General features: G+C 51.2%; 1 protein-coding gene across 2 annotated transcripts in view; it reads right to left on the bottom strand.

The window, feature by feature from the left end:
- Positions 1-27,166, bottom strand: part of CCDC187 (coiled-coil domain containing 187) — a 150,986-nt gene that overhangs the window by 45,576 nt on the left and 78,244 nt on the right. For both annotated transcript variants that reach the window (XM_063935828.1, XM_063935829.1), the window contains 4 exons: positions 24,743-24,840; positions 24,539-24,652; positions 24,241-24,329; positions 9,393-9,469 (listed from right to left, as the gene is read on the bottom strand). In XM_063935828.1, the coding sequence (XP_063791898.1) occupies positions 9,393-9,469; positions 24,241-24,329; positions 24,539-24,652; positions 24,743-24,840 (378 nt within the window). The remainder of the gene's footprint in view (positions 1-9,392; positions 9,470-24,240; positions 24,330-24,538; positions 24,653-24,742; positions 24,841-27,166) is intronic.

Below are 27,166 nucleotides of genomic sequence, written 5' to 3'. Positions count from 1 at the left end.
TAAATGGGGACATGCAGGTAAGCATCCTTGATGTCCAGTGATACCATGTAATCCCTTTCGTCCAGGCTTGCAATAACCGCCCTGAGCGATTCCATTTTGAACTTGAACCTTCGTATATAAGTGTTCAAGGATTTCAAATTTAGGATGGGTCTCACCGAACCGTCCGGTTTCGGTACCACAAACATTGTGGAATAGTAACCCCGTCCTTGTTGAAGGAGGGGTACCTTGACTATCACCTGCTGCGAATACAGCTTGTGAATTGCCTCCAGCACTGCCTCCCTGTCCGAGGGAGCTGTCGGCAAGGCAGATTTGAGGAAACGGCGAGGGGGAGACGTCTCGAACTCCAGCTTGTACCCCTGAGATACTATCTGTAGAGTCCAGGGATCCACCCGTGAGCGAGCCCACTGGTCGCTGAAGTACTTGAGACGGGCCCCCACCGTACCTGGCTCCGCCTGTGGAGCCCCAGCGTCATGCGGTGGACTTAGAGGAAGCGGGGAGGACTTTTGTTCCTGGGAACTGGCTGTATGCTGCAGCTTTTTCCCTCTACCTCTGCCTCTGGGCAGAAAGGACGCGCCTTTAACCCGCTTGCCTTTCTGGGACCGAAAGGACTGTACCTGATAATACGGTGCTTTCTTCGGCTGTGAGGGAACATGGGGTAAAAATGTTGATTTCCCAGCTGTAGCTGTGGAAACGAGGTCCGAGAGACCATCCCCAAACAACTCCTCACCCTTGTAAGGCAAAACTTCCATGTGCCTTTTAGAAGCAGCATCACCTGTCCACTGCCGAGTCCACAATCCTCTCCTGGCAGAAATGGACATTGCGTTTATTTTAGATGCCAGCCGGCAAATATCCCTGGGTGCATCTCTCATGTATAAGACTGCGTCTTTAATATGCTCTATGGTTAGCAATATAGTGTCCCTGTCTAAGGTATCAATGTTATCTGACAGGGAATCTGACCACGCAGCTGCAGCACTGCACATCCATGCTGAAGCAATAGCTGGTCTCAGTATAATACCTGAGTGTGTATATACAGACTTCAGGATAGCCTCCTGCTTTCTATCTGCAGGCTCCTTTAGGGCGGTTGTGTCCGGAGACGGTAGTGCCACCTTTTTTGACAGACGTGTGAGCGCTTTATCCACCCTAGGGGATGTCTCCCAACGTGACCTATCCTCTGGCGGGAAAGGGTACGCCAATAGTAACCTTTTAGAAATTACCAGTTTCTTATCGGGGGAAACCCACGCTTCTTCACACACTTCATTTAATTCATCAGATGGGGGAAAAACCACTGGAAGCTTTTTCTCCCCAAACATAATACCCTTTTTTGTGGTACCTGGGGTAATATCTGAAATGTGCAACACATTTTTCATTGCCGTAATCATGTAACGGGTGGCTCTATTGGAATGTACACTAGTCTCATCGTCGTCGACACTGGAGTCAGTATCCGTGTCGACATCTGTGTCTGCCATCTGAGGTAGTGGGCGTTTTAGGGCCCCTGATGGCTTTTGAGACGCCTGGGCAGGCACGGGCTGAGAAGCCGGCTGTCCCACATCTGCTATGTCGTCAAACCTTTTATGTAAGGAGTTGACACTGTCACGTAATTCCTTCCACATGTCCATCCACTCAGGTGTCGACCCCGCAGGGGGTGACATCACATTTATCGGCATCTGCTCCCCCTCCACATAAGTCTCCTCATCAAACATGTCGACACAGCCGTACCGACACACCGCACACACACAGGGAATGCTCTGACTGAGGACAGGACCCCACAAAGTCCTTTGGGGAGACAGAGAGAGTATGCCAGCACACACCAGAGCGCTATATATATATATAGGGATTCACACTACCCACAGTGATTTTTCCCCTATAGCTGCTGATATTACACAGATTGCGCCTAAATTTAGTGCCCCCCCTCTCTTTTTTACCCTATGTAGTCTGGAAACTGCAGGGGAGAGCCTGGGGAGCGTCCTTCCAGCGGAGCTGTGAGGGAAAATGGCGCCAGTGTGCTGAGGGAGATAGCCCCGTCCCTTTTCCGGCGGACTTCTCCCGCTTTTTTATATGTATATCTGGCAGGGGATTTTACACATATATAGTCTTAATGACTATATTATGTGTTTATTTTGCCAGCAAGGTACTATTATTGCAGCCCAGGGCGCCCCCCCCCAGCGCCCTGCACCCATCAGTGACCGGAGTGTGTGGTGTGCATGGGGAGCAATGGCGCACAGCTGCAGTGCTGTGCGCTACCTTGATGAAGACCGAAGTCTTCTGTCGCCGATTTCCAGGAACGTCTTCTTGTTTCTGGCTCTGTAAGGGGGACGGCGGCGCGGCTCCGGGACCGGACGACCGAGGCTGGGCCTGTGTTCGATCCCTCTGGAGCTAATGGTGTCCAGTAGCCTAGAAGCCCAAGCTAGCTGCAAGCAGGTAGGTTCGCTTCTCTCCCCTTAGTCCCTCGTAGCAGTGAGTCTGTTGCCAGCAGATCTCACTGAAAATAAAAAACCTAAATTATACTTTCTTTTCTAGGAGCTCAGGAGAGCCCCTAGTGTGCATCCAGCTCGGCCGGGCACAAAATTCTAACTGAGGTCTGGAGGAGGGGCATAGAGGGAGGAGCCAGTGCACACCAGGTAGTGCTAAATCTTTCTTAGTTGTGCCCAGTCTCCTGCGGAGCCGCTATTCCCCATGGTCCTTACGGAGTTCCCAGCATCCACTAGGACGTCAGAGAAAAGGATTTACCGGTAGGTATTAAAATCCTGTTTTCTCATACGTCCTAGAGGATGCTGGGGTCCACTTCAGTACCATGGGGTTATACCAAAGCTCCAGTACGGGCGCGAGAGTGCGGATGACCCTGCAGCACCGATTGACCAAACTTTAGGTCCTCATCGACCAAGGTGTCAAACTTGTAAAACTTAGCAATCGTGTTTGCCCCTGACCAAGTAGCTGCTCAGCAAAGTTGTAAAGCCGAGACCCCCCGGCAGCCGCCCAGGATGAGCCCACCTTTCTAGTAGAATGGGCTTTTACCGAAGTCGGTAACGGCAATCCTGCCGTGTAATGAGCGTGCTGAATGGTACCTCCAATCCAAAGCGCAATTGTCTGCTTAGAAGCAGGACACCCAATCTTGTTGGGAGCATACAGGACAAACAGTTTTACGAATCCGAGCTGTTCTTGTAACATAAATTCTCAAAGCCCTGACCACATCCAGAGACTTTGAAGCAGCGAAGGTGTCAGTAGCCACTGGCACCACAATAGGTTGGTTTATATGGAAAGAAGAAACCACCTTTGGAAGAAATTGCTGACGAGTTCTAAGCTCAGCCCTATCTTCATGGAAGATCAGGTAAGGGCTCTTGTGAGACAAGGCCCTTAACTCAGACACCCTCCTTGCGGATGCCAAGGCCAACAACATGACCACTTTCCGAGTGAGGAATTTTAACTCTATCTCCTGGAGAGGTTCAAACCAATCCGATTGAAGGAACTGCAACACCACGTTAAGATCCCATGGTGCCACAAGAGGCACAAACGGAGGTTGGATGTGCAGAACCCTTTCACGAATGTCTGAACTTCTGGAAGGGAGGCCAATTGTTTTTGAAAGAACACGGACACGGCCGAAATTTGGACCTTGATTGAACCCAATCGTAAGCCAGCATCCACACCTGCCTGAAGAAAATGGAGAAAACGTCCTAACTGAAACTCTTCCGTTGGAGCCTTCTTGGTCTCACACCAAGAAACATATTTTCTCCAAATACGGTGGTAATGTCTAGACGTCTCTCCTTTCCTGGCCTGAATAAGAGTGGGAATGACTTCCTTGGGAATACCCTTTCGGGATAGGATCCGGCGCTCAACAGCCATGCCGTCAAACTTAGCCGCGGTAAGTCTTGATACAGGCACGGCCCCTGCTGCAGCAGTCCTCGCGAAGAGGAAGAGGCCGAGGATCTTCTATGAGCAACTCCTGAAGATCTGGATACCAAGCCCTCCTTGGCCAGTCTGGGACAATGAGGATCGCTCGAACCCTTGTTCTTCTTATGATCTTGAGAACTTTTGGTATCAGTGGAAGTGGAGGGAAGACATACACCGACCGAAACACCCACTGGGTCACTAGTGCATCCACTGCTATTGCTTGAGGGTCTCTTGACCTGGAACAATATCTCTGAAGCTTCTTGTTGAGACGAGATGCCATTATGTCTACTTGAGGAACTCCCCAAAGACCTGTCACCTCTGCGAAGAACACTGGAATACTCTGGCATGGAATCGGCCAAACTGGTAGGCCGCTACCATCTTTCCCAACAACCGAATGCATTGATGAATCGACACACTTGTTGGTTTCAGAATTTGTTTGACCATTCTCTGGATTTCCAGAGCCTTCTCTACTGGAAGAAATACCTTCTGTACTTCTGTGTCCAGTATCATCCCCATAAAGGACAATCTTGTCGTCGGTTCCAACTGTGACTTTGGAAAATTTATGATCCAACCGTGTTGTTGAAGTACTGTCAGGGAGAGTGCAAGGTTCTGCACCAACCTTTCCCCGGACCTCGCTTTTATCAGGAGATCGTCCAGGTAAGGAATTATATTGACTCCTTGCTGTCGAAGGAGGACCATCATCTCCGCCATCACCTTGGTGAACACCCTCGGTGCCTTGGAGAGTCCAAACGGCAACGTCTGAAATTGGTAATGACAATCCTGTACTGCGAATCTCAGATAAGCTTGATGTGGAGGATAAATGGGAACATGTAAGTAGGCATCTTTTATGTCTACTGACACCATGAAGTCCCCTTCCTCCAGACTGGAAATCACTGCTCTCAGGGATTCCATCTTGAACTTGAACCTTTGCAGGTAGAGATTCAGTGTTTTCAGGTTTAGAATCGGTCTGACCGAGCCGTCCGGTTTCGGAACTACGAAGAGGCTTGAATAAAACCCTTCTCCTTGTTGTGACAAGGGAACCAGGACAATGACTTGATCCTGACATCATTTTTGTATTGCTGCTGCTACCACTTCCCTGTCTGGAACAGAAGCTGGTAAGGCCGATTTGAAAAATCGTCATAAGAGAATGTCTTGAAACTCCAGTTTGTACCCGTGGGACACTATTTGTAAGATCCACGGGTCCAGGCCAGATTGAACCCAGAACTGACTGAAGAGTTTCAGACGTGTTCCCACCTGAGCGGACTCCCGCAAGGGAGCCCCAGCATCATGCTGAAGATTTGGCAGAAGCAGAAGTTGATTTATGCTCCTGTGATCCTGGAGACGCTGCAGACTTTTTTCCTTTTCCCCTTCCTTTACACGCAAAGAAAGGGGAACTTTTACCCTTTTTGTATTTATTGGGCCGAAAGGACTGCATCTGAGAGTGATGTGTCTTTTTTGCCGGCACAGGAGCGTTAGGCAAGAATGTCGACTTACCTGCGGTAGCCGCAGGAACTAAGGCATCTAGCCCATCTCCAAACAAGGCCTCACCTTTATACGGGAGAGCCTCCATATTCCATTTGGAGTCTGCGTCAGCATTCCATTGGCGAATCCACAACGCCCTTCGTGCTGAGATCGCCATGGTAGCGGCTCTTGATCCCAAGAGACCAATATCTTTCATGGCTTCTAGCATGTACGCAGCAGCGTCTTTGATATGACTTAACGTTAGGAGTGTCTCGTCTCTATCTATCGTGTCAATGTCTGATGACAAGTTTTCTGACCACTTTTCAATAGCACTACTCACCCACGCACAGGCAATGGTAGGCCTGAGTAGTGTCCCATTGGCCACATCAATAGATTTCACAGTAGTCTCGAACTTGCGGTCTGCCGGCTCCTTTAGTGAAGCCGTCCCAGGTGCAGGGAGAATCACCTTTTTTGTTAAACATGACAGGGCACTGTCCAAAACAGGGGAGGGGGGGGGGGGGTAATTGACTCCCACCCTTTTCCTGTCCTCTGCAGGGAAAGGATAAGCTACCTGAATTCTTTTGGGAATCTGGAATTTCTTTTTGGGATTTGCCCAGACACCCTCAAAGAGACTGTTCAGCTCATGAGATGGAGGAAAAGTTACATTAATCTTCTTTTCTTTATAAAAGTAAGCCTTCTCCTGTGGTAAAGGAGGGGGCTCCGTAACTTCTAACACCTCCTTAAAAGCAATAATCATGTATTGTATGTTTTTTGCTAACTTTGGATCTATTCCCCTGGAATCACTAGTGTCGACACAGGAGTCAGAGTCCGTGTCGGTATCAGGTTGTACTACTTGTGCAAATGACCTTTTGTGTGACCCAGAGGGGTCCCCTGTGGATGAAAAAGCAGAACTCTGAAAAATCACATCTTCAACAGATTTTCTCCAACTTTCTGCATGAGACTCAGACTTCTCCAATCTCTTACTGATATGATTCACACTATCACGTAATTCTTTCACCCATTCAGGCTCGTGGTGTGCCGGCAGCGCCACCACATTACAACTGTGTCCCTAAAATGGCTCCCTCAGGGGAAGAGCTCCCTGCCTCAGACATGTCACACACATGCACAACCACACCACAGACACTCTGGGGCTTGTAGGGGACAGACCCACAGTAAAATCTGTCAGAAGGACACAGAAGGGACTTGCCAGTTCACAACTCAGCGCCAAAGTAAAAAAATCGCTGTGTTGTTAAGCACCACTTTTCACTCTGCCCCCCCTTATATACACCCTGATACTTGATTCAGAAGTGGAGGAGGACCAGCGTTTCTTCCCCTGCAGCTTGCCTGGAGAAAATGGCGCTGAGCAGTGTGCTGGCTGACTGAGGAGGAAGCTCAGCCCCCTGCAATGGCGCGTTTCCCCTCAGAAAACATGAGGTATTTTTTATACTGGCGGGGGTGTAGGATTGTACCACGGCATAGTATGCTACCTTTTTGCCAGTCAGAGTAGGTTTTCATGCTGCCCAGGGTGCCCCCCCCCCTGCACCCTGCTGTGCTCTGTGTAATGGATAGCATGTACGCGCAGCGTTCCCGCTCATTGCACGATACCTTCAGCTGTCACGATGACCTGAGGTCCCTCTGCAGATCTCCGGTAATAATACTCACGCGACTTCTGACTTCTGGCTCTGTTAGGGGGGTGACGGCATGCTGTGGGAATGAGCGCATAGCCGCAGCTAGTGTTTAGTACCCTTCAGGAGCTAATGGTGTCCTGTCAGCAAGAAGCAGAGCCATGAAACTCTTTAGGAAGTTGGTTCCTACTTCTTCCCCCTAAGTCCCACGAAGCAGGGAGACTGTTGCCAACAGTCTCCCTGAAAATAAAAACCTAACATAAAGTCTTTTATTGAAACTCAGTAGAGCTCCACTAGAGTGCGACCAGTCTGCCTGGGCACAATTTCTAAACTGAGGTCTGGAGGAGGGGCATAGAGGGAGGAGCCAGTTCACACTCTGGAAAAGTCTTAAAGTACCCATGGCTCCGGCGGAATAGTCTATACCCCATGGTACTGAAGTGGACCCCAGCATCCTCTAGGACGTATGAGAAATATACATATTATATATATATATATATATATATATATATATATATATAAAAATAAAAGGCAAATACCACTGACTCACCACAAAATCTCCTAAACCATGAGGCTGGACTTCCTTGCCAGTGGCAGTTGCAGAGCAGTCCATTCAAACGGGAGCCACACCCAGCGATGTTTAACAGTGTTTAGGGGTGCCAGTTGATGTGGCTCTCCTATTTGAATAATGGACTGCTCTGCAACTGCCACTGGCAAGGAAGTCCAGGAACAGAGCATTGTGTCCTCTCCCCGCTGTGACTTGGTATTGCCGGCACCATGCATTCTTTATAGCATCGGCTGGGTGGGCTGTCTTAACTCTCCTCTGTGAGGGGGGAATTCCCAATAGTCATCTCATCCCTTTGTGGATGGAATTTTTTTTAAATCCCTCCTTAGTGGGTGCCTACGTCACAAAAGCAAGCTACTGTCTAAATCTGACGTTCCTTGTCCTCATTGTTCAGGAGATTTTGTGATGAATCAGTGGTATTTGCTACATATATATATATAGGGTTCACTACGGCTGGCCGGCGGTCGGGCTCCCGGCGACCAGCATCCCGGCGCCGGGAGCCCGACCGCCGGCTTACCGACAGCTTGGCGAGCGCAAATGAGCCCCTTGCGGGCTCGCTGCGCTCGCCACGCTACGGGCACGGTGGCGCGCTACGCGCGCCACACTATTTTATTCTCCCTCTATGGGGGTCGTGGACCCCCACGAGGGAAAATAAGTGTCGGTATGCCGGCTGTCGGGCTCCCGGCGCCGGTATACTGAGCGCCGGGAGCCCGACCGCCGGCAAACAGAAGACCACCCATATATATATATATATATATATATCTTGCTAATTTACATTTGATTTGGAATCTTCAGAAATCACGCTGATTGCATAATCTTGGAGCCCATTAAATAACCCCCCATGAGTGTAATCTTTCCTGTGTATATGACACTGAGGGGCCCATTTATCAACAATCACATCTGCATCACAATCTGGGTGTGATAGTAGCGCCTAATATCACAATGCAATATGTGATCATAGCGGCAGCATATATGAAAGTGCACCTGCAGTGACACCTGTACTGTGCTCGGAGTGGTAATGGGGTCCCTCTGACAACGCATGCGCGGCCGCCACTGCTGGGGAGGGTTCTTGAGAAGTGTAGCGCATACGCTACATTGGGCTAATGCCATATTTACATGGCGTTAGCGGAAGGGCCAGTCTCTGAAAATCTGGCAGCATCTCCCATAGAAACCTATGGGGGAAGCAGCTGCCGGTGGGAATGGAGGGATCACAGGAGGTATTGTCCCTCTGTCATACATTTAGGTGATACTAGAATAATTGCGGTTACCCCTGGAAACACCCATTTTATAAGGCACAAATATTTTCTGATAATTGGGCCCCTTAATCTGGTGATACGGAGTATGAGATCGGGCGGCCAAAGTTTCGCTTTTACGATTAACAATGCAAGCTGCAAGACTACGCTACTGTGTGGCGTGTGCTATATGTATGCCGGGCGGAAAAATATTACGGCCTGTAGATATACATGACTTACGTATATACACACAAGTACATTCCAGCACAAAATGCTGCAAACACTATGGGGTCAATCCAGTTAGCCGCGAATGCCTTGCGACGTCAGTCAGTGTGGTTACATGCCGCAATTATGGAACCTCTGGACTGACGGAACTTTATTTGCAGCCATACAAAAGAATCTACAGGTCCGGGGCGAGATTGGGACACGATATGGGTGAGCAGTGGACAATTCCGGGGCGAGATTGGGACACGATGTGGGTGAGCTGTGGGCAGCGTTTCCACGCCGTTACTACTGCGACTCACCCCCCGCGCAGCTAAATGAATTAACCCCTACATGTGGCTTTAAATTGCTCATCAGGACAGTTTGCTGAAAGTCCCGTCGCCAAGATCCGCGACATCTACATACGTGTAGCGTGTGCTTGTACCGGAATATTCTGACTTGTACTACAAGTGTTCGTGCGACCGTCCAAATCAGCCTCAGACCTGTAATAAAATATTAGAGAACATTACGGCAAACTTTTCGTGGTTTTGTGCTAAAACAGACAATTCGCAGCGTAAGCCAATCAGAAGACGGCTTTGTTTTTGGAACTCTGGGAGTTATGCACGGCATATCAATGGATGGGGAATGTCAGGTGTGTGATTTATACACGGCTGTTACAGCTGGCAGCCGTCCTGTCTGGCTCCGGAGGCCGCGTATTGATAAATCCTCCCCTCTGGCTCCCTCCAATAGGAATAATACACATAATGCATTCCTGGTAACGCAGCATTAAGTCATGTTGTAATGTCATTGCTCTTGTTGATCCCTTTTCTTAAAGTGTATTTGGAAGCCGGGGCCGGGGAGCTGGAGCCTCTCCAGGTAATTACTGGTAAAAGGTTGCATGCATTTCTGCCCTGTTATCCAAATGGCATGTGAGTAATCAGTAAGAGCCGCAGCTTTGAACTTGTTCTTTAAAGATTATATCAGGGCCTGATTGGATTGTTGAGGTTTTATTCCTGCGCAATCTGATTACTTACACCCTGACGTGGGATTTGCAGCATTTTATTTTCATTCATTAATTGGACCTACAGAGCGGTGAGAGGGGCTTGCAGCTACCTGGTGTAATTCGGAGAGTGGTCGCCCCGCCAGTCCCCTCGCTTACGGGATTACTCCTCTGAGCGCGGCCCAGTGTAGCGGGCGGAGAGCTCGCTCTCAGATTACAAGCGCTCTGTGTTTAGGAGCATTTGTAGGTTTTAGTTTTGTAACTGGAAATCCCTTTATTACAAGTGACATTTCTATTTCACGTTTATTGCGCTGAAGAAGCGTTCACCATACACCTAGTAACGCACGCGTTCCCTTACATCTTGCTGATTCCGCATGTGTGCAAATGATTTCTCAGCACCGATCGTCATCCGCCAGCACCAGCCGGAATGTGTGCGCCAGAAATCCGGGCGTCTTGACGTGGGAGCCTATCCCGCCTTTCTCATCATCGGTACAGAGACACGCACCGGCACATTGCTGCGCGCACATGGGGCGGATTCTGAGTTGACCAATAATGCGGCCCGCAGCACAGTTTACCCATGGTGGTAAATGGTGCCTGCATGACCTTACACATTGCGGCCGCATCCCTGAAGGGTGCAGCCACAATGCGAGTGACAGCGGTGGGCGTTCGCGGGGTGGTGGCGCTGCAGGGCGTTTTGAAGGGGCAGCCTGGGACCGTTTTCAGGGTGGCTGCATGACGTGACAAGCAGCCGCTCCGATTTAAAAAATGGCAGCCAACAATCTAATTGTTGACGCATCGGGAGGCGGCTCGTCACACATGCTGTGAGGAGATGGACACAGATCTGGCTGCATATGTACCGATCTGAGCACATCCTTGTCCTCTACACGCTACAAACACGCAATAAAGTCGGCAAAATACCCATTTTACAGTTCGCGCGTTCCGCCGTCAGGTGGTTTCATCTGTATTGCACTAGCGGTCTCCGTCCGTGTGCTTGTCCGATTTTGCGCATGTGCATTAAGCTGAAACCATTCGCACCCCCACAGAATCAGCCCCTACATGGGTACGTGGCAGCACACGCCAGTGTAACCTGCCCCTGACACCACATACAGACAGATTATGGATGACTTAGTGACATGACCACCCTCTGGGGGAGCGTTATACGCTGCAGCCCGGTGCAATGTCAGCGGGAGCCGCTCTGCTAGCAGCACAGAAGGACACGAGTGGCTCTGCAGCACAGCCATCAGCAGGACACAGAGAATGCGCTCACTACCTGTGATGAGAGCCGCGGCCGTTACGCTCTGACTGCTGGAATGATTTCTCTCCCACTAATGGAGACAAGTGCTCACTTAGGGGCCGTGTGACCTGCCAGATACTTCCACAGTGACATGAGGCAAAGTGCTCGCTCAGCAACGTCTGACAATCAGAGGCTGCTCTCTCTGTCCCCAGCCGCCGGGGCACAATTAACCAGTTCCCTGTCTGATCGCCGCGCACAGAGCTAGGTCTTGGGTTAGATTCCCACCAGGGCCTATATGTGTGGAGTTTCTATGTTCTCCCTGTGCTTGCGTGGGTTTGCTTCAGGTGCTTCTGTTTCCTCCCACAAGCCAAATACAAACTGGTAGCTTTATGTCTGTATACATGTGATGGGGAATATAGAGTGTAAGCTCTGCTGGTGCAGGGACACTGTAACTGATGTACTCGCTGTACAGCGCTGAGGTATATGTGTGTGCTATATAAATAACTGCTCATAAGGATTTTCTAGTCCTGTGAACAGCCTGCTGTAGGGGGTGGCAGATAGACACAGCGGCCTCCCTAATAATGATGTGCTAATTATAATAAGAATTTACTTACCGATAATTCTATTTCTCATAGTCCGTAGTGGATGCTGGGGACTCCGTAAGGACCATGGGGAATAGCGGCTCCGCAGGAGACTGGGCACATCTAAAGAAAGCTTTAGGACTATCTGGTGTGCACTGGCTCCTCCCCTTATGACCCTCCTCCAAGCCTCAGTTAGGATACTGTGCCCGGACGAGCGTACACAATAAGGAAGGATTTTGAATCCCGGGTAAGACTCATACCAGCCACACCAATCACACCGTATAACTTGTGATCTGAACCCAGTTAACAGCATGATAACAGAGGAGCCTCTAGAAAAGATGGCTCACTACAGCAATAACCCGATTTTATGGTAACAATAACTATGTACCAGTATTGCAGACAATCCGCACTTGGGATGGGCGCCCAGCATCCACTACGGACTATGAGAAATAGAATTATCGGTAAGTAAATTCTTATTTTCTCGAACGTCCTAAGTGGATGCTGGGGACTCCGTAAGGACCATGGGGATTATACCAAAGCTCCCAAACGGGCGGGAGAGTGCGGATGACTCTGCAGCACCAAATGAGAGAACTCCAGGTCCTCCTCAGCCAGGATATCAATTTTGTAGAATTTTACAAACGTATTTGCTCCTGACCAAGTAGCTGCTCGGCAAAGTTGTAAAGCCGAGACCCCTCGGGCAGCCGCCCAAGATGAGCCCACCTTCCTTGTGGAGTGGGCATTTACAGATTTTTGGCTGTGGCAGGCCTGCCACAGAATGTGCAAGCTGAATTGTACTACAAATCCAACGAGCAATAGTCTGCTTAGAAGCAGGAGCACCCAGCTTGTCGGGTGCACACAGGATAAACAGCGAGTCAGATTTTCTGACTCCAGCCGTCCTGGAAACATATATTTTCAGGGCCCTGACTACGTCCAGCAACTTGGAGTCCTCCAAGTCCCTAGTAGCCGCAGGCACCACAAATAGGTTGGTTCAGGTGAAACGCTGAAAACGCCTTAGGGAGAAAATGAGGACGAGTCCTCAATTCCGCCCTGTCCGAATGGAAAATCAGATAAGGGCTTTTTCAGGATAAAGCCGCCAATACTGACACGCGCCTGGCCCAGGCCAGGGCCAACAGCATGACCACTTTCCATGTGAGATATTTTAACTCCACAGATTTAAGTGGTTCAAACCAATGTGACTTTTGGAACCCAAAACTACAGTGAGATCCCAAAGTGCCACTGGAGGCACAAAAGGAGGCTGTATATACAGTACCCCTTTTACAAACGTCTGAACTTCAGGGACTGAAGCTAGTTCTTTTTGGAAGAAAATTGACAGGGCCGAAATTTGAACCTTAATGGACCTCAATTTCAGGCCCATAGACACTCCTGTTTGCAGGAAATGTAGGAATCGACCCAGTTGAATTTCCTCCGTCGGGCCTTACTGGCCTCGCACCACGCAACATATTTTCGCCAAATGCGGTGATAATGTTTTTCGGTTACATCCTTCCTGGCTTTGATCAGGATAGGGATGACTTCATCCGGAATGCCGTTTTTCCTTCAGGATCCGGCGTTCAACCGCCATGCCGTCAAACGCAGCCGCGGTAAGTCTTGGAACAGACAGGGTCCTTGCTGGAGCGGGTCCCTTCTTAGAGGTAGAGGCCACGGATCCTCCGTGAGCATCTCTTGAAATTCCGGTTACCAAGTCCTTCTTGGCCAATCCGGAGCCACGAATATAGTGCTTACTCCTCTCCATCTTATCAATCTCAGTACCTTGGGTATGAGAGGCAGAGGAGGGAACACATACACTGACTGGTACACCCACGGTGTTACCAGAGCGTCTACAGCTATTGCCTAAGGGTCCCTTGACCTGGCGCAATACCTGTCGAGTTTTTCCCAACGGTTTATAAACAAGTGGAGGACTTCTGGGTGAAGTCCCCACTCTCCCGGGTGGAGGTCGTGCTGAGGAAGTCTGCTTCCCAGTTGTCCACTCCCGGAATGAATACTGCTGACAGTGCTATCACATGATTTTCCGCCCAGCGAAGAATCCTTGCAGCTTTTGCCATTGCCCTCCTGCTTCTTGTGCCACCCTGTCTGTTTACGTGGGTGACTGCCGTGATGTTGTCCGACTGGATCAACACCGGCTGACCTTGAAGCAGAGGTCTTGCTAAGCTTAGAGCATTGTAAATGTCCCTTAGCTTCAGGATATTTTTGTGAAGTGATGTCTCCAGGCTTGACCATAAGCACTGGATATTCCTTCCCTGTGTGACTGCTCCCCAGCCTCGCAGGCTGGCATCCGTGGTCACCAGGACCCAGTCCTGAATGCCGAATCTGCGGCCCTCTAGAAGATGAGCACTCTGCAACCACCACAGGAGGGACACCCTTGTCCTTGGTGACAGGGTTATCCGCTGATGCATCTGAAGATGCGACCCGGACCATTTGTCCAGCAGGTCCCACTGGAAAGTTCTTGCGTGGAATCTGCCGAATGGGATTGCTTCGTAGGAAGCCACCATTTTACCCAGAACCCTTGTGCATTGATGCACTGAGACTTGGCTCGGTTTTAGGAGGTTCCTGACTAGCTCGGATAACTCCCTGGCTTTCTCCTCCGGTAGAAACACCTTTTTCTGGACTGTGTCCAGGATCATCCCTAGGAACAGAAGATAAGTCGTCGGAACCAGCTGCGATTTTGGAATATTGAGAATCCAATCGTGCTGCCGCAACACTACCTGAGATAGTGCTACACCGACCTCCAACTGTTCCCTGGATCTTACCCTTATCAGGGAATTGTCCAAGTAAGGGATAACTAAAATTCCCTTCCTTCGAAGGAATATCATTATTTCGGCCATTACCTTGGTAAAGACCCGGGGTGCCGTGGACCATCCATACGGCAGCGTCTGAACTGATAGTGACAGTTCTGTACGATAAACCTGAGGTACCCTTGGTGAGAAGGGTAAATTTTGACATGAAGGTAAGCATCCCTGATGTCCCGAGACATCATGTAGTCCCCTTCTTCCAGGTTCGCAATCACTGCTCTGAGTGACTCAATCTTGAATTTGAACCTCTGTATGTAAGTGTTCAAAGATTTTAGATTTAGAATCGGTCTCACCGAGCCGTCCGGCTTCGGTACCACAACAGTGTGGAATAATACCCTGTTCCCTGTTGCAGGAGGGGTATCTTGATTATCACCTGCTGGGAATACAGCTTGTGAATGGCTTCCAAAACTGTCTCCCTGTCAGAAGGAGACATCGGTAAAGCCGACTTTAGGAAACGGCGAGGGGGAGACGTTTTGAATTCTAATTTGTACCCCTGAGATATCACCTGAAGGATCCAGGGGTCTACTTGCGAGTGAGCCCACTGCGCACTGAAATTCATTGAGATGGGCCCCCCACCGTGCCTGATTCTGCTTGTAAAGCCCCAGCGTATACTGAGGGCTTGGCAGAGGCGGGAGAGGGTTTCTGTTCCTGGGAACTGGCTGATTTCTGCAGCCTTTTCCTCTCCCTCTGTCACGGGGCAGAAATGAGGAACCTTTTGCCCGCTTGTCCATGAAAAGACTGCGCCTGATAATACGGCGTCTTCTCATGTTGAGAGGCGACCTGGGGTACAAACGTGGATTACCCAGCTGTTGCCGTGGCCACCAGGTCTGAAAGAGCGACCCCAAATAACTCCTCCCCTTAATAAGGCAATACTTCCAAATGCCGTTTGGAATACGCATCACCTGACCACTGACGTGTCCATAACCCTCTACTGGTAGAAATGGACAACGCACTTAGACTTGATGCCAGTCGGCAAATATTCCGCTGTGCATCACGCATGTATAGAAATGCATCTTTTAAATGCTCTATAGGCAAAAATATACTGTCCCTATCTAGGGTATCAATATTTTCAGTCAGGGAATCCGACCACGCCAACCCAGCACTGCACATCCAGGCTGAGGCGATTGCTGGTCGCAGTATAACACCAGTATGTGTGTAAATACATTTTAGGATACCCTCCTGCTTTCTATCAGCAGGATCCTTAAGGGCGGCCATCTCAGGAGAGGGTAGAGCCCTTACAAGCGTGTGAGCGCTTTATCCACCCTAGGGGGTGTTTCCCAACGCACCCTAACCTCTGGCGGGAAAGGATATAATGCCAATAACATTTTAGAAATTATCAGTTGTTATCGGGGGAAACCCACGCATCATCACACACCTCATTTAATTTCTCAGATTCAGGAAAACTACAGGTAGTTTTTCCTCACCGAACATAATACCCCTTTTTTTTGGTGGTACTCGTATTATCAGAAATGTGTAAAAACATTTTTCATTGCCTCAATCATGTAACGTGTGGCCCTACTGGAAGTCACATTTGTCTCTTCACCGTCGACACTGGAGTCAGTATCTGTGTCGGCGTCTATATCTGCCATCTGAGGTAACGGGCGCTTTAGAGCCCCTGACGGCCTATGAGACGTCTGGACAGGCACAAGCTGAGTAGCCGGCTGTCTCATGTCAACCACTGTCTTTTATACAGAGCTGACACTGTCACGTAATTTCCAACAGTTCATCCACTCAGGTGTCGACCCCCTAGGGGGTGACATCACTATTACAGGCAATCTGCTCCGTCTCCACATCATTTTTCTCCTCATACATGTCGACACAAAAGTACCGACATACAGCACACACACACAGGGAATGCTCTGATAGAGGACAGGACCCCACTAGCCCTTTGGGGAGACAGAGGGAGAGTTTGCCAGCACACACCAGAGCGCTATATATATACAGGGATAACCTTATATAAGTGTTTTTCCCCTTATAGCTGCTGTATAGTTAATACTGCGCCTAATTAGTGCCCCCCTCTCTTTTTTAACCCTTTCTGTAGTGTAGTGACTGCAGGGGAGAGACAGGGAGCTTTCCTCCAACGGAGCTGTGAGGGAAAATGGCGCCAGTGTGCTGAGGAGATAGGCTCCGCCCCTTTTTCGCGGACTTTTCTCCTGCTTTTTTATGGATTCTGGCAGGGGTTAAATGCATCCATATAGCCCAGGAGCTATATGTGATGCATTTTTTGCCATCCAAGGTGTTTTTATTGCGTCTCAGGGCGCCCCCCCCCCCCAGCGCCCTGCACCCTCAGTGACCGGAGTGTGAAGTGTGCTGAGAGCAATAGCGCACAGCTGCAGTGCTGTGCGCTACCTTGTTGAAGACAGGATGTCTTCTGCCGCCGATTTTCCGGACCTCTTCTGTCTTCTGGCTCTGTAAGGGGGCCGGCGGCGCGGCTCTGGGACCCATCCATGGCTGGGCCTGTGATCGTCCCTCTGGAGCTAATGTCCAGTAGCCAAGAAGCCCAATCCACTCTGCACGCAGGTGAGTTCGCTTCTTCTCCCCTTAGTCCCTCGATGCAGTGAGCCTGTTGCCAGCAGGTCTCACTGAACATAAAAAACCTAAAACTAAACTTTTCACTAAGAACCTCAGGAGAGCCCCTAGTGTGCACCCTTCTCGTTCGGGCACAGAGATCTAACTGAGGCTTGGAGGAGGGTCATAGGGGGAGGAGCCAGTGCACACCAGTTAGTCCTAAAGCTTTCTTTAGATGTACCCAGTCTCCTGCGGAGCCGCTATTCCCCATGGTCCTTACGGAGTCCCCAGCATCCACTTAGGACGTTAGAGAAATATATATATATATATATATATATATATATATATTGTAACATACAGGTCTGCAGCTGCACAGGAAGGTATGTCCAGCTGTGATGATATATGGAAGAGAGGGATACCTGACAGTAATAAAGACAGAGTAATACTCACAGCGGCCCAGCCAGTCCCCGCTCAGTAATACAGACAGTGTAATACTCACAGCGGACCAGCCAGTCCCCGCTCAGTAACACAGACAGTGTAATATTCACAGCGGCCCAGCCAGTCCCTGCTCAGTAACACAGACAGTGTAATACTCACAGCGGCCCAGCCAGTCCCCGTTCAGTAACACAGACAGTGTAATACTCACAGCGGCCCAGCCAGTCCCCGTTCAGTAACACAGACAGTGTAATACTCACAGCAGACCAGCCAGTCCCCGTTCAGTAACACAGACAGTGTAATACTCACAGCGGCCCAGCCAGTCCCCGCTCAGTAATACAGACAGGGTAATATTCACAGCGGCCCAGCCAGTCCCCGCTCAGTAACACAGACAGTGTAATATTCACAGCGGCCCAGCCAGTCCCCGCTCAGTAATACAGACAGGGTAATATTCACAGCGGCCCAGCCAGTCCCCGTTCAGTAACACAGACAGTGTAATATTCACAGCGGCCCAGCTAGTCCCCGCTCAGTAACACAGACAGTGTAATACTCACAGCAGACCAGCCAGTCCCCGCTCAGTAACACAGACAGTGTAATACTCACAGCGGCCCAGCCAGTCCCCGCTCAGTAACACAGACAGTGTAATACTCACAGCGGCCCAGCCAGTCCCCGCTCAGTAACACAGACAGTGTAATACTCACAGCGGCCCAGCCAGTCCCCGCTCAGTAATACAGACAGGGTAATATTCACAGCGGCCCAGCCAGTCCCCACTCAGTAACACAGACAGTGTAATATTCACAGCGGCCCAGCCAGTCCCCGCTCAGTAATACAGACAGGGTAATATTCACAGCGGCCCAGCCAGTCCCCACTCAGTAATACAGACAGGGTAATATTCACAGCGGCCCAGCCAGTCCCCGTTCAGTAACACAGACAGTGTAATACTCACAGCGGCCCAGCCAGTCCCCGCTCAGTAATACAGACAGGGTAATATTCACAGCAGACCAGCCAGTCCCCGTTCAGTAACACAGACAGTGTAATACTCACAGCGGCCCAGCCAGTCCCCGCTCAGTAATACAGACAGGGTAATATTCACAGCGGCCCAGCCAGTCCCCACTCAGTAACACAGACAGTGTAATATTCACAGCGGCCCAGCCAGTCCCCGCTCAGTAACACAGACAGTGTAATATTCACAGCGGCCCAGCCAGTCCCCGCTCAGTAACACAGACAGTGTAATACTCACAGCGGCACAGCCAGTCCCCGCTCAGTAACACAGACAGTGTAATACTCACAGCGGCCCAGCCAGTCCCCGCTCAGTAACACAGACAGTGTAATATTCACAGCGGCCCAACCAGTCCCCGTTCAGTAACACAGACAGTGTAATATTCACAGCGGCCCAGCCAGTCCCCGTTCAGTAACACAGACAGTGTAATATTCACAGCAGACCAGCCAGTCCCCGTTCAGTAACACAGACAGTGTAATACTCACAGCGGCCCAGCCAGTCCCCGTTCAGTAACACAGACAGTGTAATATTCACAGCGGCCCAGCCAGTCCCCGTTCAGTAACACAGACAGTGTAATATTCACAGCGGCCCAGCCAGTCCCCGCTCAGTAACACAGACAGTGTAATACTCACAGCAGACCAGCCAGTCCCCGCTCAGTAACACAGACAGTGTAATACTCACAGCGGCCCAGCCAGTCCCCGCTCAGTAACACAGACAGTGTAATACTCACAGCAGCCCAGCCAGTCCCCGCTCAGTAACACAGACAGTGTAATACTCACAGCAGCCCAGCCAGTCCCCACTCAGTAACACAGACAGGGTAATACTCACAGCGGACCAGCCAGTCCCCGCTCAGTAACACAGACAGTGTAATACTCACAGCGGCCCAGCCAGTCCCCGCTCAGTAACACAGACAGTGTAATACTCACAGCGGCCCAGCCAGTCCCCGCTCAGTAACACAGACAGTGTAATACTCACAGCGGCCCAGCCAGTCCCCGCTCAGTAACACAGACAGTGTAAAACTCACAGCGGCCCAGCCAGGCCCCGCTCAGTAACACAGACAGTGTAATACTCACAGCGGCCCAGCCAGTCCCCGCTCAGTAACACAGACAGTGTAATATTCACAGCAGACCAGCCAGTCCCCGCTCAGTAACACAGACAGTGTAATATTCACAGCAGACCAGCCAGTCCCCGTTCAGTAACACAGACAGTGTAATACTCACAGCGGCCCAGCCAGTCCCCGCTCAGTAACACAGACAGGGTAATACTCACAGCGGCCCAGCCAGTCCCCGCTCAGTAACACAGACAGTGTAATACTCACAGCGGCCCAGCCAGTCCCCGCTCAGTAACACAGACAGTGTAATACTCACAGCGGCCCAGCCAGTCCCCGCTCAGTAATACAGACAGGGTAATACTCACAGCGGCCCAGCCAGTCCCCGCTTAGTAACACAGACAGTGTAATACTCACAGCGGCCCCGCCAGTCCCCGCTCAGTAACACAGACAGGGTAATACTCACAGCGGCCCAGCCAGTCCCTGCTCAGTAACACAGACAGTGTAATACTCACAGCAGCCCAGCCAGTCCCCGCTCAGTAATACAGACAGTGTAATACTCACAGCGGCCCAGCCAGTCCCCGCTCAGTAAAAAAAGACAGTGTAATACTCACAGCGGCCCAGCCAGTCCCCGCTCAGTAACACAGACAGTGTAATACTCACAGCGGCCCAGCTAGTCCCCGCTCAGTAACACAGACAGTGTAATACTCACAGCGGCACAGCCAGTCCCCGCTCAGTAACACAGACAGGGTAATACTCACAGCGGCCCAGCCAGTCCCTGCTCAGTAACACAGACAGGGTAATACTCACAGCGGCCCTGCCAGTCCCCGCTCAGTAACACAGATAGTGTAATACTCACAGCAGCCCAGCCAGTCCCCGCTCAGTAATACAGACAGTGTAATACTCACAGCGGCCCAGCCAGTCCCCGCTCAGTAACACAGACAGTGTAATACTCACACCGGCCCAGCCAGTCCCCGCTCAGTAACACAGACACATACCTCCCAACTTTACTGTTTTGTGTGCTCCCGAAAAAGGGGCGTGGTCTATTAAAAGGGGGCGTGGCTTCACGGAGGACCCGCGATCGCGAGCCACGCCCCCGTTTTCGTCACTGAGGGGGCATGCCCAGTGCTCTGTGAGCCGCTGGCATGCTCCCTCTCCCTCTGACTCCACTGAATAGACGCTGTGCGCATGCGCACAGCGTCTATTCACCGCTGCTCTGCTAAGCAGAGCAGCGATTGACAGAGCCTCCCAACTGACCCCCCTACCGCGGGACACTGCGGCCCGCGGCTGGGACAGCGGGACAGTCCCCAAAAAACGGGACTGTCCCGCGAAAATCGGGACAGTTGGGAGGTATGCAGACAGGGTAATACTCACAGCAGCCCAGCCAGTCCCCGCTCAGTAACACAGATAGTGTAATACTCACAGCGGCCCAGCCAGTCCCCGCTCAGTAACAAAGACAGGGTAATACTCACAGCGGACCAGCCAGTCCCCACTCAGTTACATAGACAGTGTAATACTCACAGCAGACCAGCCAGTCCCCGCTCAGTAACACAGACAGTGTAATTCTCACAGCGGCCCAGCCAGTCCCCGCTCAGTAACACAGACAGTGTAATACTCACAGCGGCCCAGCCAGTCCCCGCTCAGTAACACAGACAGTGTATTACTCACAGCGGCCCAGCCAGTCCCCGCTCAGTAACACAGACAGTGTAATACTCACAGCGGCCCAGCCAGTCCCCGCTCAGTAACACAGACAGTGTAATACTCACAGCGGCCCAGCCAGTCCCCGCTCAGTAACACAGACAGTGTAATACTCACAGCAGCCCAGCCAGTCCCCGCTCAGTAATACAGACAGTGTAATACTCACAGCGGCCCAGCCAGTCCCCGCTCAGTAACACAGACAGTGTAATACTCACAGCAGCCCAGCCAGTCCCCGCTCAGTAATACAGACAGGGTAATACTCACAGCGGCCCAGCCAGTCCCCGCTCAGTAACACAGACAGGGTAATACTCACAGCAGACCAGCCAGTCCCCGCTCAGTAATACAGACAGTGTAATACTCACAGCGGACCAGCCAGTCCCCGCTCAGTAACACAGATAGTGTAATACTCACAGCGGCCCAGCCAGTCCCCGCTCAGTAACACAGACAGTGTAATACTCACAGCGGCCCAGCCAGTCCCCACTCAGTAACACAGACAGTGTAATACTCACAGCGGCCCAGCCAGTCCCCACTCAGTAATACAGATAGTGTAATACTCACAGAGGCACAGCCAGTCCCCACTCAGTAACACAGACAGTGTAATACTCACAGCGGACCAGCCAGTCCCCGCTCAGTAACACAGACAGTGTAATACTCACACAGGCCCAGCCAGTCCCCGCTCAGTAACCCAGACAGTGTAATACTCACAGCGGCCCAGCCAGTCCCCGCTCAGTAACACAGACAGGGTAATACTCACAGCGGCCCAGCCAGTCCCCGCTCAGTAACACAGACAGGGTAATACTCACAGCGGCCCAGTCAGTCCCCGCTCAGTAACACAGACAGTGTAATACTCACAGCAGCCCAGCCAGTCCCCGCTCAGTAACACAGACAGTGTAATACTCACAGCGGACCAGCCAGTCCCCACTTAGTAACACAGACAGTGTAATACTCACAGCGGCCCAGCCAGTCCCCGCTCAGTAACACAGATAGTGTAATATTCACAGCGGACCAGCCAGTCCCCGCTCAGTAACACAGACAGTGTAATACTCACAGCTGCCCAGCCAGTCCCCGCTCAGTAACACAGACAGGGTAATACTCACAGCGGCCCAGCCAGTCCCCACTCAGTAACACAGACAGTGTAATACTCACAGCGGACCAGCCAGTCCCCACTCAGTAACACAAACCGTGTAATACTCACAATGGACCAGCCAGTCCCCACTCAGTAACACAGACAGTGTAATACTCACAGCAGCCCAGCCAGTCCCCGCTCAGTAACACAGACAGTGTAATACTCACAGCAGCCCAGCCAGTCCCCGCTCAGTAACACAGACAGTGTAATACTCACAGCGGCCCAGCCAGTCCCCGCTCAGTAACACAGACAGTGTAATACTCACAGCGGCCCAGCCAGTCCCCGCTCAGTAACACAGATAGTGTAATACTCACAGCGGACCAGCCAGTCCCCGTTCAGTAACACAGACAGTGTAATACTCACAGCGGCCCAGCCAGTCCCCGCTCAGTAATACAGACAGTGTAATACTCACAGCGGCCCAGCCAGTCCCCGCTCAGTAACACAGACAGTGTAATACTCACAGCGGCCCAGCCAGTCCCCGCTCAGTAACACAGACAGTGTAATACTCACAGCGGCCCAGCCAGTCCCCGCTCAGTAACACAGACAGTGTAATACTCACAGCGGCCCAGCCAGTCCCCGCTCAGTAACACAGACAGTGTAATACTCACAGCGGCCCAGCCAGTCCCCGCTCAGTAATACAGACAGTGTAATACTCACAGCGGCCCAGCCAGTCCCCGCTCAGTAACACAGACAGTGTAATACTCACAGCGGCCCAGCCAGTCCCCGCTCAGTAATACAGACAGTGTAATACTCACAGCGGCCCAGCCAGTCCCCGCTCAGTAATACAGACAGTGTAATACTCACAGAGGCCGGCCCAGCCAGTCCCCGCTCAGTAACACAGACAGTGTAATACTCACAGCGGCCCAGCCAGTCCCCGCTCAGTAACACAGACAGTGTAATACTCACAGCGGCCCAGCCAGTCCCCGCTCAGTAACACAGACAGTGTAATACTCACAGCGGCCCAGCCAGTCCCCGCTCAGTAACACAGACAGTGTAATACTCACAGCTGCCCAGCCAGTCCCCGCTCAGTAACACAGACAGTGTAATACTCACAGCGGCCCAGCCAGTCCCCGCTCAGTAACACAGACAGTGTAATACTCACAGCGGCCCAGCCAGTCCCCGCTCAGTAACACAGACAGTGTAATACTCACAGCGGACCAGCCAGTCCCCGCTCAGTAACACAGACAGGGTAATACTCACAGCGGCCCAGCCAGTCCCCGCTCAGTAACACAGACAGTGTAATACTCACAGCGGCCCAGCCAGTCCCCACTCAGTAACACAGACAGTGTAATACTCACAGCGGCCCAGCCAGTCCCCGCTCAGTAATACAGACAGTGTAATACTCACAGCGGCCCAGCCAGTCCCCGCTCAGTAACACAGACAGTGTAATACTCACAGCGGACCAGCCAGTCCCCGCTCAGTAACACAGACAGTGTAATACTCACAACGGCCCAGCCAGTCCCCGCTCAGTAACACAGACAGTGTAATACTCACAGCGGCCCAGCCAGTCCCCACTCAGTAACACAGACAGTGTAATACTCACAGCGGCCCAGCCAGTCCCCGCTCAGTAACACAGACAGTGTAATACTCACAGCGGCCCAGCCAGTCCCCGCTCAGTAACACAGACAGTGTAATACTCACAGCGGACCAGCCAGTCCCCACTCAGTAATACAGACAGGGTAATACTCACAGCGGACCAGCCAGTCCCCGCTCAGTAACACAGACAGTGTAATACTCACAGCTGACCAGCCAGTCCCCGCTCAGTAACACAGACAGTGTAATACTCACAGCGGACCAGCCAGTCCCCGCTCAGTAATACAGACAGGGTAATACTCACAGCAGCCCGGCCAGTCCCCGCTCAGTAATGCCTCTATGATGAGAATGGCTCCATCGCTCCCCGGGAGACCGCGCTGTGGGTGTCACAATCTGTAATAAGAGGTTCCATCACTATAAACGCTGCATATTGCGGACATTTCGCACTGCACCCACACACCTGTACACAGGTAATTATTGATGTGAGATGTGTATTTATTACCTTATGACTTATTTAGGAGGAATCAGAGATAGAAAGGGAAACAAAATACCAATAATAGTGAGGATGAGCCAGACGCTGCCGGCGACAGTACATAGAGTACCTGCTGGCTGTTATGCCGCAACATTTCCTCCAAACACGTCTGTGCCTCCCGTGCCTCCAACTCCGCTTTCTGCCTCAGTGCGGCCAGGTCCTTCTCTTGCTGCTTAATCTGAATCTGCGCACACCAAGTGTTATTACTGATGCTTAGACCTGGTAATTCACATACAATATACCGGCAGATGCATCACCCAATAACAATAACCACCTTCATTCTGTCTGATATATCCATCTGTGTCTGACACACGTAACTCACTGGTGGTGAGGAATCCTCATGTGGAGGCAGAACAGGATTCACCTTCTTGTCTGCAAGAGATACATATTCACAATCTAATGGCATATGTGCTCCTTCCACTATATAACTCTCAGTCTGTGGCTTCCTGCTGCCTCCATTCCCCTCCTCACATCATGTCACTGCCCCTGTCACATGCAGCCCTGTCCTCACTGACTTATCACTCATCTCCTGATATACTCTGTGCTGCTGGGGACCCTGCTCCTCCTACTATATAACTCTCAGTCTGTGGCTTCCTGCTGCCTCCATTCCCCTCCTCACATCATGTCACGTCCCCTGTCACATGCAGCCCTATCCTCACTGACACATCCCTCATCTCCTGATATACTCTGTGCTGCTGGAGACCCTGCTCCTCCCACTATATAACTCTCAGTCTGTGGCTTCCTGCTGCCTCCATTCCCCTCCTCACATCATGTCACATGCAGCCCTGTCCTCACTGACACATCCCTCATCTCCTGATATACTCTGTGCTGCTGGAGACCCTGCTCCTCCCACTATATAACTCTCAGTCTGTGGCTTCCTGCTGCCTCCATTCCCCTCCTCACATCATGTCACTGCCCCTGTCACATGCAGCCCTGTCCTCACTGACACATCACTCATCTCCTGATATACTCTGTGGTGCTGGGGACCCTGCTCCTCCCACTATATAACTCTCAGTCTGTGGCTTCCTGCTGTCTCCATTCCCCTCCTCACATCATGTCACTGCCCCTGTCACATGCTGCCCTGTCCTCACTGCCACATCACACTGATATACTCTGTGCTGCTGGGGACCCTGCTCCTCCCACTATATAACTCTCAGTCTGTGGCTTCCTGCTGCCTTCATTCCCCTCCTCACATCATGTCACATGCTGCCCTGTCCTCACACATCACTCATCTCCTGATCTACTCTGTGCTGCTGGGACCCTGCTCCTCCCACTATATAACTCCCAGTCTGTGGCTTGGTGCTGCCTCCATTCCCCTCCTCACATCATGTCACTGCCCCGTCACATGTAGCCCTGTCCTCACTGACACATCACTCATCTCCTGATATACTCTGTGCTGCTGGGGGACCCTGCTCCTTCCACTATATAACTCTCAGTCTGTGGCTTCCTGCTGCCTCCATTCCCCTCCTCACATCATGTCACTGCCCCGTCACATGTAGCCCTGTCCTCACTGACACATCACTCATCTCCTGATATACTCTGTGCTGCTGGAGACCCTGCTCCTTCCACTATATAACTCTCAGTCTGTGGCTTCCTGCTGCCTCCATTCCCCTCCTCACATCATGTCACTGCCCCTGTCACATGCAGCCCTGTCCTCACTGACACATCACTCATCTCCTGATATACTCTGTGCTGCTGGGGTACTTGTTCCTCCCACTATATGACTCTCAGTCTGTGGCTTCCTGCTGCCTCCATTCCCCTCCTCACATCATGTCACTGCCCCGTCACATGCAGCCCTGTCCTCACTGACACATCACTCATCTCCTGATATACTCTGTGCTGCTGGGGTCCTTGTTCCTCCCACTATATAACTCTCAGTCTGTGGCTTCCTGCTGCCTCCATTCCCCTTCTCACATCATGTCACTGCATACAGTGCCCAGGGTATCCCCCATGTGATATTGCAGTATACAGTGCCTGGAATATCCCCGTGTAATATTGCAGTATACAGTGCCCAGGGTATCCTCTGTGTAATATGCAGTATACAGTGCCTGGGGGATCCCCGTGTAATATTGCAGCATACAGTGCCCGGGAGATCCCCGTGTAATATTGCAGTATACAGTGCCCGGGGGATCCCCGTGTAATATTGCAGCATACAGTGCCCGGGGTATCCCACGTGTAATAATAGAATTTTAATGACCTACCGGCAAATCCTTTTCTCGTAGTCCGTAGAGGATGCTGGGGTCCATATTAGTACCATGGGCTATAGACGGGTCCACCAGGAGCCATGGGCACTTTAAGAGTTTGATAGTGTGGGCTGGCTCCTCCCTCTATGCCCCTCCTACCAGACTCAGTCTAGAAACTGTGTCTGAGGAGACGGACAACTTTGAGAGAAGGATTTTACACATATAGTGGCGAGATTCACACCAGCTCACACACAAGGCAAACCAAGCTAACCAGCTTAAATACTCAGCAACGGCTGAATAACATTACTTACCAAGTAACAACACAGTACGTAACTAAGAACAAAGCAGTACTGAACCAAATAACAACAGGAAAACATCAGATGTCTGGGTGCAGGAAGCAGGAGAACAAAGCGCTGGGAGGCGCTACGAGAAAAGGATTTACCGGTAGGTAATTAAAATCCTATTTTCTCTTACGTCCTAGAGGATGCTGGGGTTCATATTAGTACCATGGGGAT

Source organism: Pseudophryne corroboree, chromosome 8 (assembly GCF_028390025.1).
Source record: "Pseudophryne corroboree isolate aPseCor3 chromosome 8, aPseCor3.hap2, whole genome shotgun sequence".
Taxonomy (NCBI): domain Eukaryota; kingdom Metazoa; phylum Chordata; class Amphibia; order Anura; family Myobatrachidae; genus Pseudophryne; species Pseudophryne corroboree.
The sequence above is the reverse complement of the archived record's forward strand: the minus strand, read 5'-3'. Positions and strand labels throughout refer to the sequence as shown.